Source organism: Puma concolor, chromosome D4, assembly GCF_028749965.1.
Source record: "Puma concolor isolate L17-30 chromosome D4, mPumCon1.1.hap2, whole genome shotgun sequence".
Classification (NCBI taxonomy): domain Eukaryota; kingdom Metazoa; phylum Chordata; class Mammalia; order Carnivora; family Felidae; genus Puma; species Puma concolor.
The window spans coordinates 87,789,572-87,807,912 of record NC_141679.1 but is presented as its reverse complement, the minus strand read 5'-3'; the positions used below and the strand labels follow the sequence as shown (position 1 = coordinate 87,807,912).

General features: G+C 50.6%; 1 protein-coding gene across 26 annotated transcripts in view; it reads right to left on the bottom strand.

The window, feature by feature from the left end:
• The window catches only part of ODF2 (outer dense fiber of sperm tails 2), a 36,240-nt gene continuing 17,899 nt past the window's right edge, over positions 1–18,341 (bottom strand). For 20 of the 26 annotated variants that reach the window (XM_086684176.1, XM_086684181.1, XM_086684185.1 and 17 more), the window contains 13 exons: positions 16,240–16,311; positions 14,656–14,727; positions 14,418–14,534; positions 13,606–13,791; positions 13,078–13,187; positions 11,371–11,506; positions 8,002–8,112; positions 7,794–7,898; positions 5,249–5,407; positions 3,826–3,926; positions 1,900–2,062; positions 1,352–1,477; positions 1–904 (listed from right to left, as the gene is read on the bottom strand). In XM_086684176.1, coding sequence (XP_086540302.1) covers positions 716–904; positions 1,352–1,477; positions 1,900–2,062; positions 3,826–3,926; positions 5,249–5,407; positions 7,794–7,898; positions 8,002–8,112; positions 11,371–11,506; positions 13,078–13,187; positions 13,606–13,791; positions 14,418–14,534; positions 14,656–14,727; positions 16,240–16,311 — 1,647 coding nt within the window. In that variant the 3' untranslated portion in view covers positions 1–715. Of the gene's footprint in view, positions 905–1,351; positions 1,478–1,899; positions 2,063–3,825; positions 3,927–5,078; positions 5,408–7,793; positions 7,899–8,001; positions 8,113–11,370; positions 11,507–13,077; positions 13,188–13,605; positions 13,792–14,417; positions 14,535–14,655; positions 14,728–16,239; positions 16,312–18,341 lie in introns of those variants that run through there. The other 6 variants (XM_086684189.1, XM_086684187.1, XM_086684192.1 and 3 more) reach the window with 1 other exon arrangement.

Here is an 18,341-nt window from a genome sequence, read left to right as displayed (position 1 = left end):
TATTGACTAGAAAAGTTTTTTGTAAAACACAACACACATTATTTCCAGAATAAAGGCATTCCATAGATACAAATCTAGCAAACAGAAACACAAACCAATGGGATTGGGATTACACTTTTAAAAGGCCACTGGACACAAGCCCTGCAGTGTCTATTGTGAAGTGCTCAGGGGCAAGTGGCCTTGAGGAAACTTGGGTGTGAGATTTCCACCAGGCGTGGGAGGAGGGCCTTGGGGAAAAACACTGTACCCAAACAGCAGGTGAATGTGCTCACAGCCCAGGAGGGGTGGTGAGGACCTCTGGCTAACAGCTCCTGCTGGTGCTGGTCAGAGAAAGCCCAAGAGAGAGATTCCTCAGAAGAGGAGGGCTATAAGGGGACTGGAAGAAAAAGTCCAGTCTGGACATTTGCTCAGGAAAGGAAGGAGCAAAGTCATGGTGAGTTAAAATCTGGTACCCGAAGATCAGTAGATTTAAGGCCTGTCAAGGTAATTAAAAATTTCCATCAGGTGACTCTATCAGAGAGGAGAAAACGGAGTGGTTCCTGTTTCACTCCCCCTAGTGTTTTAGGGACTTTTCTGGAGTCGGTAGCTAAGACAAGATCCTGAACACACTTCATCAGTGGAAGAGAGAGGAAAGCGGCAGGCTTTCCAGCTGTGGCTTGGCCACTCTTCAGTTCCCAGGACATCAGTTCGGGCTCCTGGCCCAAGACCGGCGGGCTTAGGTGGGAGGAGATCGGGAGCGGATGGGAGAGCTGGTGAGGAAGGTGGTGTAGGGACTGTCCCCAAACACGTTGGCATAAGATGACTTGAGGAACTGGACGTAGTTCTGCATGCTGCGATTGGTGCTCTCCGACTGCTCCAGGCGATCTTTGAGGTCTTGCAGCCGGCTCTGGTAGCGACGGTCAGCCTATGAGGAGCAACAAAAAAGGAGTCAAGTGTGTGAAATGTCCAGGGCGGATCCCTAGAGACTCGGTCAGGGGTTGCCAGGAGCCGAGCGCAGGAGAATGGGCGTGACTGCTAATGGGCACAGGGTTTCTTTCCGAGAAGAGTCTAAACTTAGACTGTGGTGGCAATGGCGCACCTCCGTGAACACACTAAAAAACACGGAATTGTACCATTGAAAGGAGTGAATTTTATGGTATGTAAATGATATCTTAACAAAGCTGTTGATTTAAAAAAAAAAAAAAGGAATCTGCCTGGGATATCCCTAAGGGATTGGAAAGTGAGTTGAGAAAAATCAAACCATGTCATATTCCTAAAAACCTCCATGAAACACCTTGCCCTGCAGGCCCCAGGAAGCTAAAATCTCAATCCACTCCCTTCTCTCCGGCCCCCGCCCTCCAGCCTGACTCACGTCGTCTCGGCTCCGCCGCAGCTGGCTGAGCTCCGTCTTGGTCCTGCTCAGCTGGGTCTCAAGGTCCAGGATTTTGTTCTGGGCAGCTCGCTCCTTGGAGACTGCATGCTCCTTGGTCTGTTCCACCTGCCCAGAAGGCACGGAGGTGGGGCTGGCTTACCTGACACGGGGAGCACCTGGCACCCGGAAGGCTGAGCCACTCCCACTCTGGTCTCGCACATCACTATGGATGGTTCTCTGGTGCCTTGTGGCAGGAGCTAACTCCAGGGACTTCTGCAGCCCACTTCACCTGCCCTTTCCCCACACCCCAAGAATCATCACCTAAGCTGTGGAAAACCTGGCTGAGTCCCACGCAGGCAGCAAGTGAATGAGCCATCGTGATCAAGTGCCAAAACCTTTACAGTAATTGCTCATTTGATCCTTGGGACAAATTCGCGAGGCAGGTGCCACTACTGCACCCCCTTTTTTAGATGGAGCAATAGGCTCTGAGAGGTCAGGTGACTTGGCCCAAGGTCACAGAGCTAGTTAGCAATGGATTCAAGACTGACCTGCCTCCTAGCATCTTCGATGGCGCTCTCCAACTGCCTGGCCAGGCTCCCACATTCCCGTGTTTTCTCCTCTAGCCGCAGCTGGGACTGGTGGATCGCTTCCTCCCTCTTGGCAATCACCTGTAGGAACTCGATATTCTGGGCGCTGGTTGCCTCCAGTTTCCTAGATGGAAGCACTTAATCAGATCTGGCTCGTACCCCGACCTGTCCTGTTCCACCCCGCCAGGAGGCTGCCAGCCACCCCTGGGCTGGGGGTCTCATCATGCCAAGAGTCTCCAAGGAACCACAGGAATAAACCAAAGAAACCTGCTGATCAGCAAGGCAGCAAGCAGGGAGCCGAGAAGCCAGGGCAGCTCAGGACTGTGTGGAGAGTGGGCGGGCAAGCACAGACGAGCATGCCTGTTGTTAGTAACACAGCACCTTGCAGCTAAGGAAGGTGGGCGCCACCATTATCCCCACTTTACAGAGGAAGAAACTGAAGCACTGAGGTCATTGGCCCAAGGTCAGCACAGCTGGCAGGTCTGTCACCAAAACCCATGCCCTCAACTTGTGCTCACTGCTGCCCCCTCAGCAGAAGGACATCAGCTGGTACCCCCTCTACTGCTTATGTGATCCACCGTGGGGTCGCAGTGACTCCTGATGGGCACACGTGGTCCCCACTGCAATTCCAGAACACCTTCCAATTGAAAGTTCTGTAAGTCCTGCTGAGTCCAGCTGCATGTTGGAAGCCAGGGGACCAGAGCGGAGCCTAGGAGCCCAGCCCAAGTCCCCACATGCAGGCTGCACGAGCCACCTGGGCAGCCAGAGCATCCCAGGGCCAAAGGCCTTGCATCTCTAACTAAGGCTCCAGCCCTCATTTTACAGATGCTAAGAGCTCCAGAGGAGGACAGTCAGGGGGCCTATGTCGCAGCTTTGCCAGATACCAGCTGTGTCACCCTAGGCAAGTCACTTAGCCTCTCTCCATGCTCGGTTTCCTCATATTCAACATTGGGATAATAGCAACTAATACACACTAACTATATGGTGCATTTTTCTGTGCCAGATAATGTGCTAAGGCCTTTGAGGATTATCTCCTGGAAGACTTTCGATAACCTCATGAGCTAGACTGTTACCCCTACCTTGATCCCTTTCTCAAGGTGAGTAAACAGAGGTTCAAAAGGGTTCAGTGATTTGCTCAAGATCACAATGCAGGTTAAGTGGCCAAGCTGGGACCCAAGGCCAGGACTTCTGACTCCAAAAGCTGTACTCTTCACCTGACTGCCTCTAATAGTCCATAGGTAAAAGAGAAAAATCAGATCAGAAAGGTCTTGGGGATGGGGCGCCTGGGCGGCTCAGTTGGTTGAGTGACCAACTTGAGTTCAGCTCAGGTCTTGATCTCAGCTTGTGGGTTCGAGCCCCGCATCGGGCTCTGTGCTTACAACTTGGAGCCTGGAGCCTGCTTGGGATTCTGTGTCTCCCTCTCTCTCTGCCCCTCCCTGACACATGCTGTTTTTTTTTCTCTCTCTCTCAAAAATAAACATTAAAAAAAAAAAAACAGAAAAAAAGAAAGATCTTAGGGAAGGATGATCAGAAATGAAGAGCAGAATGAGGTGGGGGGTGGGGGGGGGCACGGGAATGCCCCCTCACCGCCTTATATTGGTCCTGCTGGTTTGCTCGGGTGAAGTGTGCCTTTTTGGTAGGTAGAGCCTATGGGTGGTCTGAACTTGACCACACTGTTCCGGAGCATCCCCCAGTCAAAAGACCATCTTCCTCTCTCCCACAATGCTTACCACTGCAATGGAAGCAGCTTTTCCTCTGGGGTCTGCCCAGTACCTTCTAGGGCCTCGAGTCCCTCAAACACTTCTGCACACTAAGCCCAAAGCAGCTAAGTGGCTGAAAGTCTCAGGTCCTAGGAAGAGGACAGAGATGGGACCAAGTGCCTCTAACCTCTCCAGTTCATCCACCTTCAGACTCAGCTGTTTATTTTCCTTCTGGGAAGCCTGATGTTTCTCTCTTGCCATCTCCAGCTTGTCCCCCTGATGTTCGATCTAAAATGACAGGAACACAGACTGGTTTATGAAGGAACTTCCCTGTGCAGCCCTCCCTTCCCCCTAGGACCTGTCATCCACACCCAGGAGGGAGACACACTGCCCTCAGCAGGCATCCAAGTCTCAACGCACAACCTGGACGAGAGAGGAGAGTGGGGACAGGTTAGGCCCGACTCCCGTGAAGGCCTTCCTGCACGTAGAGAAGCCAGGTTTGATCCCGAAGAACCACGGCGACGCTTTCTTGATCAGGAGAGGCCACTCAATGGGATCCGGGGCAGACATGAGAAGGCAGAAGCAGATGCTGGGCTAAACTGGCCCACACGACATGCCACAGAGCGTTACCAACTACACTGTCGGCACCGCTGATTTCATTCTCCCTTTAAATGGGGACAAGTACAGGCAACAGGAAACCTATCAAGTCTTTCAGGCTGGCAAGTTTGAGAAGTTATCCAGAGGGCCGCTGTACACAGAAGCTTCAGATATCAGGCTCTCGAGGCCCTGAGAATACTCAGGTTCAAGGGCAGGCAGGCAATTTAAGAGGACTGCGAATGTGGGCTTGGGAAGCAGGTGTAACTGGCTGAGTTCCAAACCCTGGTCACTAACTCTCAGCTCTGGGACCTCAGGAAATTAGGCCTCTATGCCTTGGGCTGCTTTCTGGAAAATGGAGAAAAAGAATATCTACACCTCACAACATTCCTGGGAGAATTACGGGGGAGAATACTGGCGCACAAAGTCCGTGCTCGAAAAACGATAGCTACTTTTGTTATTACAAGGAAGGAGGTCAAAACAGGGGGAGGGCCTCGCCCAAGATCCCACTGCAAACGAGAGGCATGTAATTTCTTAGACTGTATGTAGGCAGGATTCCAGTAACCCAGAGGCAGACTGCTTCTGGGAGGAAGGGAGCCCTCTTTCTGGACAGAACCTCAGGCAATGGACCTGGTAAGAGTCGGGAAAGGCAGCTGGAGCAAGAGAAAGTTGGGAGAGAGAACATCCCCCCCTCCCTCCAGGCTGGGTGTCTCCCCCTGGGGGTGTGGCCGAGCACTGCAGCAGAGCATGAAGGGCAGAGGGACTCGAAGCACAGGCTGGGGGGCGGGGCAGCACCGGAGAGTGACGGCTCCTATAACTACAATCACTTTGTGCAAACACAAGGCATTTGGCACACCAGACTTTTATTTCACAGCACTGATGATCGCTCACTCCTTTCAGAAAGCAGCAGCCAAGAAAAAGGAAGTGGTCCTCCCTTGGGGGGGGCGTGCAGCTCATCTTGGTAAGCGGGCCCCTGCTCTGGCCAGTTCGTGGGACCCTTTCTGCCAGTCCCTTACCCGGCTGCGCAGGTCTGATATGATGGCTGTGAGGTCGATGTTCTTCCTCTCGTAGCCCTGCAGCTGGTCCTGGCACTCTGCCAGCTTAGCCTCTGTGATCTTGAGGATGTCAGGCAGCTGCTGCAGGTCAGCCAGCTGGGACTGGAACTGCCTACGGGCCTGCAGTGGGGAGAAAAACCCACCGTTGGGAAGGGCCCCCGCTGCTTGTGGGACCAAGCAGAGTCCTTTGGAATTAGGGCAGGGCTGCCGGCGGTCCCCAGAAGAGGATCCTGTGGGACAGCAGGAATGTGGCCTGCCCTCCCCACAGGCCGCTGGCAGCGGCAGGCTCTTCTCCAAGGGACACAATGGGCCCTAACTTACCACCTGAGCCTGCCACTCCTTTCGTCATTGAATAACAAAGGCAATCACGTAGCAAATACCAGGACCTTGTTACTGTGCTGAGAGCTCTCTGAACTACTCAATGAATTCATACAACAACCTATCAGCTTGGTGCTGTTGTCCCAGTGGAAGGACTCTAAGGATCAAGGGAGGAAAGTCATTTCCCTAAGGCTGCTCAGCTAGAAACTGATAGAGACAGGGGCGCCTGGGTGGCTTAGTTAGTTAAGTGTCTTGATTTCCGCTCAGGTCATGATCTCACAGTTTGTGAGTTTGAGCCCCACATCGGGCTGCATGCTGACAGTGTGCACTGACAGTACAGAGCTTGCTTGGGATTCTCTCTCTCCCCCTCTCTCTGCCCCCCCCCCCCCAATAAATAAATAAACATTAAAAAAAAAAAAAAAAAAACCTGGTAATAGAGCCAGGATTAAGGTCCAGTCTAACTCCAAAGCCCCTAGGAAGGCAATCCCAATGCTACAGCTCAGAGGAGAAGGTCAGAACTCTCTGATTTAGCCCATCCCTGTATTAACAAGGAGACTGGGGGCACCTGAGTGGCTCAGTCAGTTTAGCAACTGACTTTGGCCTAGGTCATGATCTTGTGATTCTTGAGTTCGAGCCCCACATCGGGCTCTGTGCTGACAGCTCACAGCCTGGAGCCCGCTTCGCATTCTGTGTCTCCCTCTCTCTCTGCCCCTCCCCTGCTCAGGCTCTGTGTCTCTCTGTCTCTCAAAAATAAATAAATGTTTAAAAAAATTTTTTTTAACAAAGAGGCTGAGGACCAGATGGGGCAGGGACTTGCCCAAGGCTATGACACAGGTTAGTGGCTGGGCCTGGACTACTCAGTCCATCTCTAAAGGTAACAGTAATGGGAATGCAAGCTGGTGCAGCCACTCTGGAAACCAGTACGGAGGTTCCTCAAAAAATTAAAAATGAAACTACCCTACGACCCAGCAATGGCACTACTAGGCATTTCTCCACGGGATACAGGTGTGCTGTTTCGAAGGGACGCACGCACCCCCATGTGTATAGCAGCACTCTCGACAATAGCCAAAGGATGGAAAGAGCCCAGATGTCCACTGATGGAAGAATGGATAAAGAAGATGTGGTACATACAGACAATGGAGTATTACTCAGCAATCAAAAAGAATGAAATCTTGCCATTTGCAACTACGTGGATGGAACTGGAGGGTATTATGTTAAGTGAAATTAGAGTCAGAGAAAGACAAAAATCATATGACTTCACTCATATGAGGACTTTAAGAGACAAAACACATGAACATAAGGGAAGGGAAACAAAAATAAAAACAGGGAGGGGGACAAAACAGAAGAGACTCATAAATATGGAGAACAAACTGAGGGTTACGGGAGGGGTTGTGGGAGTGGGGATGGGCTAAACGGGTAAGGGGCACTAAGGAATCTACTCCTGAAATCATTGTTGCACTATATGCTAACTAATTGGGATGTAAACTTAAAAAAATTAAAAAAAAAAAAAAAAAAAAGATAAAGGTAATAGTAAGATGACCCCTTTGTCTCTAGGGATCCAAGCTGTCTCTAAAAGAATAAGGTTCATGGGGCGCCTGGGTGGCGCAGTCGGTTAAGCGCCCGACTTCAGCCAGGTCACGATCTCGCGGTCCGTGAGTTCGAGCCCCGCGTCAGGCTCTGGGCTGATGGCTCGGAGCCTGGAGCCTGTTTCCGATTCTGTGTCTCCCTCTCTCTCTGCCCCTCCCCCGTTCATGCTCTGTCTCTCTCTGTCCCCAAAATAAATAAACGTTGAAAAAAAAAAATTAAAAAAAAAAAAAAAAGAATAAGGTTCTTTGGGGAAAGGGGAAGGAGAGGCACATCTTTGGGTTGGTGCAGAACAAAACAGGCATGGCCAAGACCTGGCAGATCTTAGCACCTGAATCCACTTGGATTTGCTCTAAGCAGGGGAGATTATTTTAAGGAAACTGAAGAAGAAAACCAGGAGGAAAGCAGCAGCGAGACAGCGAGAGAGAGAGAGAGAGAGAGAGAGAGAGAGAGCAAGAGCAGGGAGAAGGCACATACACAGTAGTGTGGACCAGCCCAGCAAGGAGAAAACTCAATTTTCTGGTCGAAATCAAGGAAGCCCAGAGGGACAGACTGGCAGACCCAGGACTGGATGGCGGAAGAAAGCAAGGAAGGGGAGCAGTACCGCTTCGATCTCTTTGTTCATCTCATCTTTAAGGATCTTGTTCTCTTTGTCACAGCGTTCTAGCTGGGCGGCCACTTCATCAGCCTCCAGTCTGGTCTTCATCACCTAGGAGCCGCCAAAGCATTGGGCCGAGTTTCAGTGAAAAACACCTTTCCACCCGACCCTTCCTGGGAGAGGCCTCCTGGCTGACCTCGCGCAGACCACCTACCTGACTCTTATAGTTGTCGATCATCCCTTCATAGTTCTTAACCGACGCCTTCAGCTGCTGCACCTCGATGTGCGCCTGATTGAGCTTGTCCTCCATCGGGGCGAAACTAGCCTAGAAGGGGTGCCTACTGAGTAACCCGCAGGAAGCTTCCCAGAGCAGACAGCCATCCCACCCTCACCTCCCACTGCAAGTGGCCAGCCGGGGGAAGCCCTGACGCCTCACACCCACACCCGAAGTCAAGGTGCGCCAGGGCAACTCAAGTGAAGAAAGAACTTGACCATTGAGCGATGGGGGGCCTAGGGGCACCGACCTCCCACACAATCAAAAATGCACATAGAACTTTTGACTCCCCCGAAACTTAACTATTTCTAGTAACCTACTGTTGACCGGAAGACTTCCCAATAACACATAGTCAATTAATACCTATTCTGTATGCTAGATGTCTTAGATACTGTACTCTTACAATAAAGTGAGCTAGAGCAGAGAAAACGTTGGGGAAATCATAAGGAAGAGAAAATACACGTATAGTCCTGAACTGTATTTATCCAAAAAAAAATCCGCATATAAGTGGACCCATGCAGTTCAAGGGTCAAGTGTAGATGCAAGAAAGCGACCCCTGTGTTTTCTTGTTCTTATTACAAAAGCAATACATAATTGTTAAAGACTATGGAGGTAAGACCAAGGAAAACTAATTGTGATGCATGATGATTGCACCAAGGGATGCCTTGATTTATGGCTTTCTGTCAGTAGCTGAGTACTTTTTTTTTTTTTCAGCAAGAATGGGATTGATTATATTGTACTTACTGCTTTGCAACATGCTTTTGCAAGTAACAACGATGTTCTACCTACTTCTCAAGTCAACAAATGTCCTCCTACAGCCTAAATGTTCACCTCAGTAGATGGAACAAAAGAAATCATTGTATCTCAATACAGTAAAACAATATGCAGTCACTGAAAGAGATAAAGCTAAAAAACAAAACAAAACAAAACAAAACAAAACAAAACCCAAACCTGACCTAAAAAGATATCCGTGAAGTATGGTTGAATGAGAAAAGCAGGTTGCAGAATAATGGGTACGTATGTGTTTGAATGTCTATGTTAGTATTGGGGGAAAACAACTGGAAAAATACCTATGTACAGTTAAGGAAGAACAAGACTTCCGCGTCACATTTGTGCACTGTGGTAAACTTCCACTGTGAACTTTGTAATCATCATCTAAGACAACAGACTCCTAAAAACATTATTTTGAATGGCCACACTGTGTAACGCTTCACAGACACACATAACTGTAACCAACCCCCTAACCACTTGTTAGGCGTGGAGGCTGACTTTCATTTCCCCAGCAACCGCCCCTCCCCCGCGAGTGGCTCCAGTGGGAAAGGCTGACGGTACCAAGTGTCCCCGAGGAGTCACGGAGCAATTCTTGCCTTTCACACATCCCTGACGGGAAGGTGAATTTGTACAACCGTCTTATTCTGTGGTGACTTCTACCAAAGCCGAATTTATGCTCACTATCTGATGACCCGGCAACTCTACCTCAAGGTAGAATTTAATTTACAAATTCTGGGTGGCTCAGTCGGTTAAGCATCCGACTTCGGCTCAGGTCACCATCTCACCGTTCGTGGTTTGAGCCCCGTATCAGGCTCTGTGCCTGATATCGGGCTCTCTCTGCCCCTCCCCTGCTCGTTGGCTCTGTCTCGCTCAAAACATGAATAAACGTTAAAAAAAAAATTTTTTTTTTAAATACACCAAACAGGTGCACCCAAAGGTACACAAAGATATCCACTGACAGTAGAATGGATAGATTTACTGTGGTGTGGTCGTGCAACAGCAGACCGGACAGCATTAAGAATGAGACCTGTCACACGGCACAGATTGCTCGCAACCATAATGCTGTATGAAAGCCAGGCACAAAATTCAAAACCAGGCTAGCTAACCTGTGGTGACTGAAGTCAGGATAACGGTCACCTTCACAGGGGGGCTTATAAGCAGGTGAGGTCACTGGGGTGCTAATAAGGTTTGGGTCAAGGTGACTGATGGACAAAAATGTGTTCACTTCATGAAAATTCTAGAATGTGTGTACCTTGCCATACGTCATACTTCTTTTAAAATCAATCTGAACAAATAAACCAGTAAAAAAAAAAAAAAAAATTAATCTAGGGGTGCCTGGCTGGCTCAGTCGGTTAGGTATGTGACTCTCGATCTCAGGTTTGTGAGTTCAAGCCCCAAGTTGGGTGTAGAAATTACATAAAAATACGGGGTGCCTGGGTGACTCAGTCAGTTAAGCATGCCACTCTCGGTTTTGGCTCAGGTTATGAGCTCAGGTTTCGTGAGTTCGAGCCCCACATCGGGCTCTGTGCTGATGGCGCAGAGCCTGCTTGGGATTCTCTCTCTTTTTCCTCTCTCTCTGACCCTTCCCCACTCACTCTGTCTCTCTCTAAACAAATACACTAAAAAAAAAAATTCTTTTAAAAAAGAAATTACATAAAAACAAAATATTTTAGGGGCGCCTGGGTGGCGCAGTCGGTTAAGTGTCCGACTTCAGCCAGGTCACGATCTCGCGGTCCGGGAGTTTGAGCCCCGCGTCAGGCTCTGGGCTGATGGCTCAGAGCCTGGAGCCTGTTTCCGATTTTGTGTCTCCCTCTCTCTCTGCCCCTCCCCCGTTCATGCTCTGTCTCTCTCTGTCCCAAAAATAAATAAATGTTGAAAAAAAAACAAAAACCAAAATATTTTAAAAAATAAATAAACAAGCCCACATGTCATTGTCCAGATCAATTAATAAGATCCAACCTGGCTCTGAAATATGAACCTTGGTTCAGGTGCCTCTCATCCCTGCTGTGCTGGGTGTATAGCAAGTGGTTAAAAGCCGAAACTCCAGAACGAGAATCGGCTTCAAATCCAAACTCCAACACTTCCAAGGGCAAAATCTGGGCAACAAACCTGACCCCTCTTGAAGCCTGCTTCTTTATTCTATAAAGCAGAGACGACCACCCTATTATCAGGAGGTTAAAGGGAGAGTGGATACACATGAAGGGGCCAGCAGCCCCCCAGGTGTCAGTGTCCTCCTCCGATGGCTGAGTGTGCGTGTTAAGTGTCTCACATGCATTGCCACATTCTCACCAGGCACCCTTTCCTCCTGCTAAGGAAACCTCGGGGACAAAGGATGAACCATCTAACCAGGGGCCTGTACTAGCAAGAGGCGGTTAGGACTTGAATCCAGGCCCGACTCCGGCGCACGCCCTCCTAATCAGGCTTCTGCCTCCAGGCCCCCTGAAGAACCCCGGGTCATCCTTGGGGCCCCATCGAGAGTACCCCACCAGCAGCGCCACTGTCCTCCACCCATGGTGCCAGCCTGCTCTCACGACAGACCTTCAGCCTCTCGTTCTCTAGCTTGAACGCGGAATACTCAGCAGTCTGCCGGTGTAGTCTCTCCACCAGGCTGTCCCGGTCTTCCCGCATCTTCTCCTCCAATGTTTGTTGTTGGTTTACAAGATCTGTCACCCGGCTGGGAGGTCGCAGAGTGAAAGCAGACAAAGAGAAGCAATTGCATGGGTTCTGAGGAGCCAGGTCTTTGTGTGGCGTGGGCCCAAGGGTTCCTCCCCAGCCAGTCCCATCTCTGTGCCCTGTCTGCCACTGTGGCGTTCCCACGTACCCCACCTCTTCTGACAGCCTTCAGATTGGTCTCCCATTCCACCCCCTCCAAAAGCCTTCTGTGTCCTGATCCTCCCATTAGGCCAAGACACTCCCTAAAGACAAGAACCAGAGACGGGGTCGCTTCCCAGCTCTCCATGGCACCCCCTGGATCTCAGTCCAGCAGGTCTTAAAGTCAGGACAGAACTCCGAGCCTGGGTGGTCAGGGACACCCCCAGACATTACACGTCCTTGTTCACAGGTGTGAACACTCGCCTAGCACGGGTGGGGACTGCAGTGAATGTATACGGCCCGATGGGAGAGAAGCCAACTGCCCCTGCCCTCGCTCCCTCCCCCTTCCCCTCCATCACTCATCAGGGCTATAATCCAGTAACGGAGGACTGTGGCCTCACAGGAGCATTCGGGCTCACAGACCCAATACAGAACCTTTACACGGTATGTGCTCTCAGTAATGATCAATTACAGTTCATTCGGCAAATATTTGCCAAGCACAGACTAGGCCCAAGCAAACATATCCCGTTGTTTTACCCGGCAGTCTCCTCCTCAGCCTTAAAAACCCAGTTCCGGGATGCCCGGGTGGCTCGGTTGGTTGTGTCCAACTTCAGCTCAGGTCATGATCTCACAGTTTGTGAGTTCCAGCCCCACACCAAGCTCTGTACTGACAGCTTGGGTTCTGCTCTGGATTCTGGGTCTCCCTCTTTCTCTGCCCCTCCCATCCTCCCTCCCTCTCTCTTTCTCCCTCCCTCTCTCTGTCTCTCTCTCTCGCTCTCAAAAATAAATAAAAACATTAAAAAAATCCAAAGCACCCAGTTCAGACTTCCCTTTCTCAGGGCATCTCTTCCCCAAAGCCTCTCATCTGTGTCACGTGTCCTTCTACCTTCACTATCTGTAGATAATGAGTAGATGCTCAATAAATATCTTTCAAACGAACCGACACATGAATATAGGTGACACTGAGGACGTTTGAATGCTCACTGGTGCCTAGTGGCGAGAAAAGTGTGAGTTCACTCCCCGGCAACTTTAGGCCATTTTGGCCTCCTACTCTGACCTTCTGAGGGCTGGGCAACACAGCTGCCGTTACTGGGCAGACGAGAGAGAGAAGACATGATCCACCCCCCCCACCCCCCCGCCCCCCCGGCACAAGAATGAGGACACCAGTGTGCACGCCCAGTTCCCACGCTGTGCACACCGGGACCCAGCTCAGCCCGGGGACCGGCAACAGACTTAGCCCTGTGTGAGCAGAGAGTTCTGGCCCCTCCACGGCCCCCGCCTGGGCCGCCACACCTCAGCCCAGTGCGGCCCCTGACTGACGACACTACAAGGCAGCCGCGAGGGCGCTGGGGCCCCCCTCAGGCTGCCAGGCTCCTTCCACCCGTCTGCCTGCTTCCCTCATCAGCCCATGCACCGTCGCCTAAACGCACGTACTCATTCAGGACGATAATTTCCAGCTCCAGGTCTCCCTTGTCTTTCACAACTTGATTGTAGCGGCTCCTCCATGATTCCAGAGTGGATAAAGCTTCAGCGACATAAAGATCCTGGCAACATGGGACAACAGGGCCCGTCAGCCTGGGGTCAGCGCTGAAGCCGAGGCAGCTGGGGGCTGGGCTCACCCTGGACGACTCTTCACCCCTGCAGTCCCTTTGCAGAGAGCACCCAGGGTGATTACGTGAGCCCAGCGGCAGCTTCTCGATTTCTAGCCGTCACATGCGCCCTACTCGCAAATCCTTCCTCAACCATCATTCCCACCCACAAAACTGACATAGGCTAAACCCCCTCTAATCTCTCGTCTCCAGCCAGCCAGCCAGCCACCCCGCTTTCATCCTTTTACCCATTTACTCACCCACTGCCCCCCGCCCCCCCGCCCACCGGCTCATTCACCCTTCCACTATCACCATCCCTCCGCACCCCCACCGCCTGCCGCCACCCCGGCCGCCCTCAGGGAAGGCCTGCCACCTTGTCAGCAAGTTGCACATGCAGCTGCTCAGCATATTCCTCACTCTTCTCAGCTCGTTCCTTCTGGGCTCGGATGGCCTTCTTTAAGGTTTCTTTGTCCCGGTCTCCCTTTTGCTTTAATTCCTTCAGTTGCTCCATGATGGCCTCCACTTCTGCCTTGTGCTGGTTCCCACTGCGCTCCAGGTTCTGGGAAGGAAGGGCCAGGAAGGGTCGGGGGAGTGGGCAGGGGGCAGGAAGAGACAAGAAAGGCAGAGACGGAGGGCAGAGACGAGGAAAGGGGACCAGCGAAGAGAGGGGATGGGGGACAGGGAAAAAGAAAATGGGTCACCAACTGCGTGGGGCCTTAGGGCTCTCTAACTGCAGGCCAGGGATGAGGGCCATTCCCAGCTCTCCGTGGCACCTCTCTGGGTCACTGAACCCATCGGGTCTTAATGTTAGGACAGAACTCTTCCTTCAGCTCCCAGTGCTGTGGTCAGAAGGATCTCTCACTCACTCAGCAGAGCTATGATCTCAGAGGGTCCCTAGCTCACACAGGCAAGCAGCAACTGAGACCGTTCCTTCCCCAGGGGTAGTTAAAAGACCCAAGGACCTAAGGGATTAAGTGACTGGCTCAGGGTCACTCCTGGGAAGGGCACCCAAGGCCTCCGGGGTCCACTGCTCTTGCCACTGTCCCAGAGTCTCTCTGAGGCAGAAGTGCCTTGGCAGCAAGTGCCCCATAAACCATTGAGGCAAAGCCTTACTGAGTGTGGCTCACCGCCCTGGGACTGCCATGTCCCGGCCCCTCCTTTCCCACCCGTGGGGCCAGCAGGTACCTTGATCTGCATGCACAGGCGACTGTTCTCTGCCTCTTTGCACCGGAGCTGGGCCTGCAAATGCCCCCGCATAGACTCCATGGATTTAGAAAGCTCGGACGCTGTCTTTGCTTGAGCCTTTGGAGAGAGCGAGAAAGTGGCAGAGCCAGCATTTGAACCCAGGTTTCCAATTCCAGAGTGCATTCTCCCCACGAAACTCTACTGGCTCATAAGGAGGAGCAACTGTCAGGGATGGTACCTTCTCACATTGTATTTCCTGGAGAAGTTCTTCTACTTCCTTGTCCTTGTCTTGCAGTAGTAACAGCAGGCGCTGGAGAGAACACACACTGTCATGAGCTCCCTGGGAAGAGCAAGGGAGTCAGGCCCGGGGGGAAAGCCACTCCTGTGAGTGCCTGGGCAACAAGGCCCAAGATCCCGACTGTGACTGCCCATGTCCCAGAGACCCTGGCAGGAAGCATCCAATATCTGTATTGAACGTTCAAGACAACAAATACGTATTGACCTTGCAATTTAAGATAAAGTAACGTTAGGGGCGCCTGGGTGGCTCAGTTGGTTAAGTGTCTGACTCTTGATTTCGGCTCAGATCATGATCTCACAGGTCGTGAGTTCAAGCCCCGTATCAGGCTCCATGCCAGGCATTCTTTCTCTCCCTTTCCCTTGGCTCCTCCCCTGCTCATGCTCTCTCTCTCAAAAAAATTTAATTAATTAAATTAAATTAAATAATATTAGTCATGGGAAACAATGAAAAACAAAACAAAATGCTAAATTAGAATCCCCATAATCCCCCAGGCAAAGAGAACCACTGTTAAAACACATTAAGAAGTCTTGGGGCGTCTGACTGGCTCAGTTGCGCATCAGACCTCAGCTCAGGTCATGATCTCACGATTCGTGAGTTCGAGCCCCGCATCGGGCTCTGTGCTGACAGCTCAGAGCCTGGAGCCTGCTTCTGATTCTGCGTCTCCCTCTCTCTCTCTGCCCCTCCCCTGCTCATGCTCTGTCTCTCTGTCTCTCAAAAATAGTAAACATTAAAAAAAAATTGTTAAAAAAAAACACATTAAGAAGTCTTATGCAAAAATGTTCCTACAACATTTACCATAATGTGATTAAATCTTCTACACCTTTTGAAACAGCAAGTTAAAGTTTCAATTTACTGATGTATCATAATTTGGTTCCTGGGCTCTCAAGCTGGAGATGCAGATTTAGGCGTTATCCCCTCATGCTGAATCCCCGACTGTCACCTTTGGAGAGGCCTCGGGGGCCGAGCGCCCAACCCTGGGAAAGGTGGCTTTCATCTTCCTTCTCCCTTGGGAGACTCGTGTGGGCATTAATACCTCAAATACTCCAAAAGGTCTTGGGAGTTAACATGGTGAATTTTTTGTGCAGTTTCCCGATTTATGTGACCACAGATCACTCCCTGCTTTTGTTTCTGGCACCCATTAACATCGTCGAGGAACTTAGGGTTCCATGGACCAGCCTTTGGAGCGTGCTTCCTTGGGAGAGATTCCCAGAACTGGAATTGTTGAACCAAAAAGTCTACAATCCATAATGCAAATAAGGAAATTCAAGTAACAGACTGATGGTTAGTAACTCCATCAGCACGAGCAGCATCCCTCAGGTTGGGTGTTCAGCTTGGTGGTTTCAAGCTTACAAGTGATCAACTAGACAAGCCCAGTGGAGCAGGCAAGGCAGGGGACATCAGCCCATTTTACAGATCAGGAAACTAAGACCCAAAGAAATGTCGGAGCGAGGCTCCGTGTCCCTCCAGCCCCTCTGCTCACTGTCGCCTAAAACCCACTAGATCCGCCAGGGGGCGCTGTGTTACCGCTTTCTCTGAGTCCGCCTCCGCCAGCCTTTTGAGTAGTGCTCCTTGTTGCTCCATTAGCCTTTCGGAATCCTTCAAGGGAAGGCACACAGGTCGTTAAGCAATGAACCCAGATGTCTACATCCTATGGATTCTTTCCCTTTTCCAAAACTTACATTTTCCAATTATAGGAATCATAAATAGATTGCAACCTCATTATAAAATAATCACCCTCATCCACCTCCAAACCCCACCCCATTGTTACTAGTTTGATGAGTGTCCTGCCTATCCTTTCTCTACGCATTTATATATAGCTACACCTAGAGAAATGTTATCTTTTGGGGGGTTGGGATGCGAAGGGATTTATGAGTGATTTGACCCAAATGATAGCATATTGTATTTTTATGCTACAACTTGGTTTTTTATAAAGAGCTTGAGGGATGCCTGGCTGGCTCAGTGGGTGGGGTGTGCAACTCAATCTCGGGATTGTGAGTCTGAGCCCCATGTTGGGTGTAGAGATTATTTAAAAATTTAAAAATCTTAAAAAAAAAAAAAAACAAAAACCAACAGCTTTATTGAGCTGAAAATTCAGATACCATACCCATTTAAAAAGCACAATTTAGGGGCGCCTGGGTGGCGCAGTCGGTTAAGCGTCCGACTTCAGCCAGGTCACGATCTCGCGGTCCGTGAGTTCGAGCCCCGCGTCGGGCTCTGGGCTGATGGCTCGGAGCCTGGAGCCTGTTTCCGATTCTGTGTCTCCCTCTCTCTCTGCCCCTCCCCCGTTCATGCTCTGTCTCTCTCTGTCCCAAAAATAAATAAAAAACGTTGAAAAAAAAAATTTAAAAAGCACAATTTAGGGGCACAATTTAGGGGCTCAATCGGTTAAGCTTCCAACTCAGGTCACGATCTCGTGATTTGTGGGTTCGAGCCCCGCATCAGGCTCTGTGCCGATTGCTCAAAGCCTGGGGCCTGCTTCAGATTCTGTGTTTCCCTCTCCCTCTGTCCCTCTCCTGCTTGAGCTCTCTCTCTTTTCTCGCAAAAGTAAATAAATAAACATTTTTAAATAAATAAATATATAAAATGCACAATTCAATGTTTTTTGGCACTTTCCATTATTAATTTTTTAAATTGTGGTAACATATCACTAACATAAACCATGCCATTTTACATTTGGTTAAGTGTAAAATCCAGTGGCATATATAGTATATCCAAATATTGTGCAACCACCACAACTCTCCAGTTCCAGAACATTTCCATCATCCCAACCGAAAGACCTGTTAAAACACACTCCTTTCCCTCCTCTCCTAGCCCCCTGCAGCCACTAATCGGCCTTCTTTCTCCAACAGGCCACTGCATTTTTAACCTCTCCCCTTGCACAGCCTCTGGGCAAGGAAGCTGTTCCCAGGTTGCATAAATGCAAACACTGTAGCAATGTACTGTGCTGGGCCAGACGTGTACAAAGTGTCTCTCTCTAGGGTGGAGAGAGGCGGCATGCCTGGGCCAGAAGGTCTGTGATCTGTGGCAGCTGAGATGACCTACAAAATGCCTGCATGGATTTGCATGGCCATGGGCAGGAGGAGGGCCCTGGGTGGCGGCCAGTCTTTCCAGCAGACTCCTGCTGCTTTAGCTTGCATTTCCCCCATCACTCATAAGTTTATCAGCCACTGAGCTCCCTCTTCTTCCCCGACTGCCTGCTCACACCCTTGCCCATCTCTCCCAAACAGGCCGTGTCTGAGAACCATCTCTACTCTTCCGTAGAAGGGGGCCCGGCTCGCCTTCCCTTTTCCTCTCAGGCTCACAGGTCCCCTTCACGAGCCATGGCAGGGCTGGGAGTGGAGAGAGGCCAGCATCATGGTTTCTCCAGCAACAGGAAGAGGCAAAGAACACGGGATGAAAGTTAAGGCCTGCAGCTCCTCTCACTGTCCTTTACACCGTGTCCTCCGAGCCTCCAGGGGGACACTACACAAACGAACACACAACTCTCACCAAATCCCCCATTCTAAGGAGCCATGGACTATGACCACCCCCATTTTAGAGAGGAGGAGATCGAGGCTGGGAGAACTGAGGTGAGCTGCACGACATCACACAGCTGGAAACGGCAGCGGTGGGCCCTAAGCCAACCG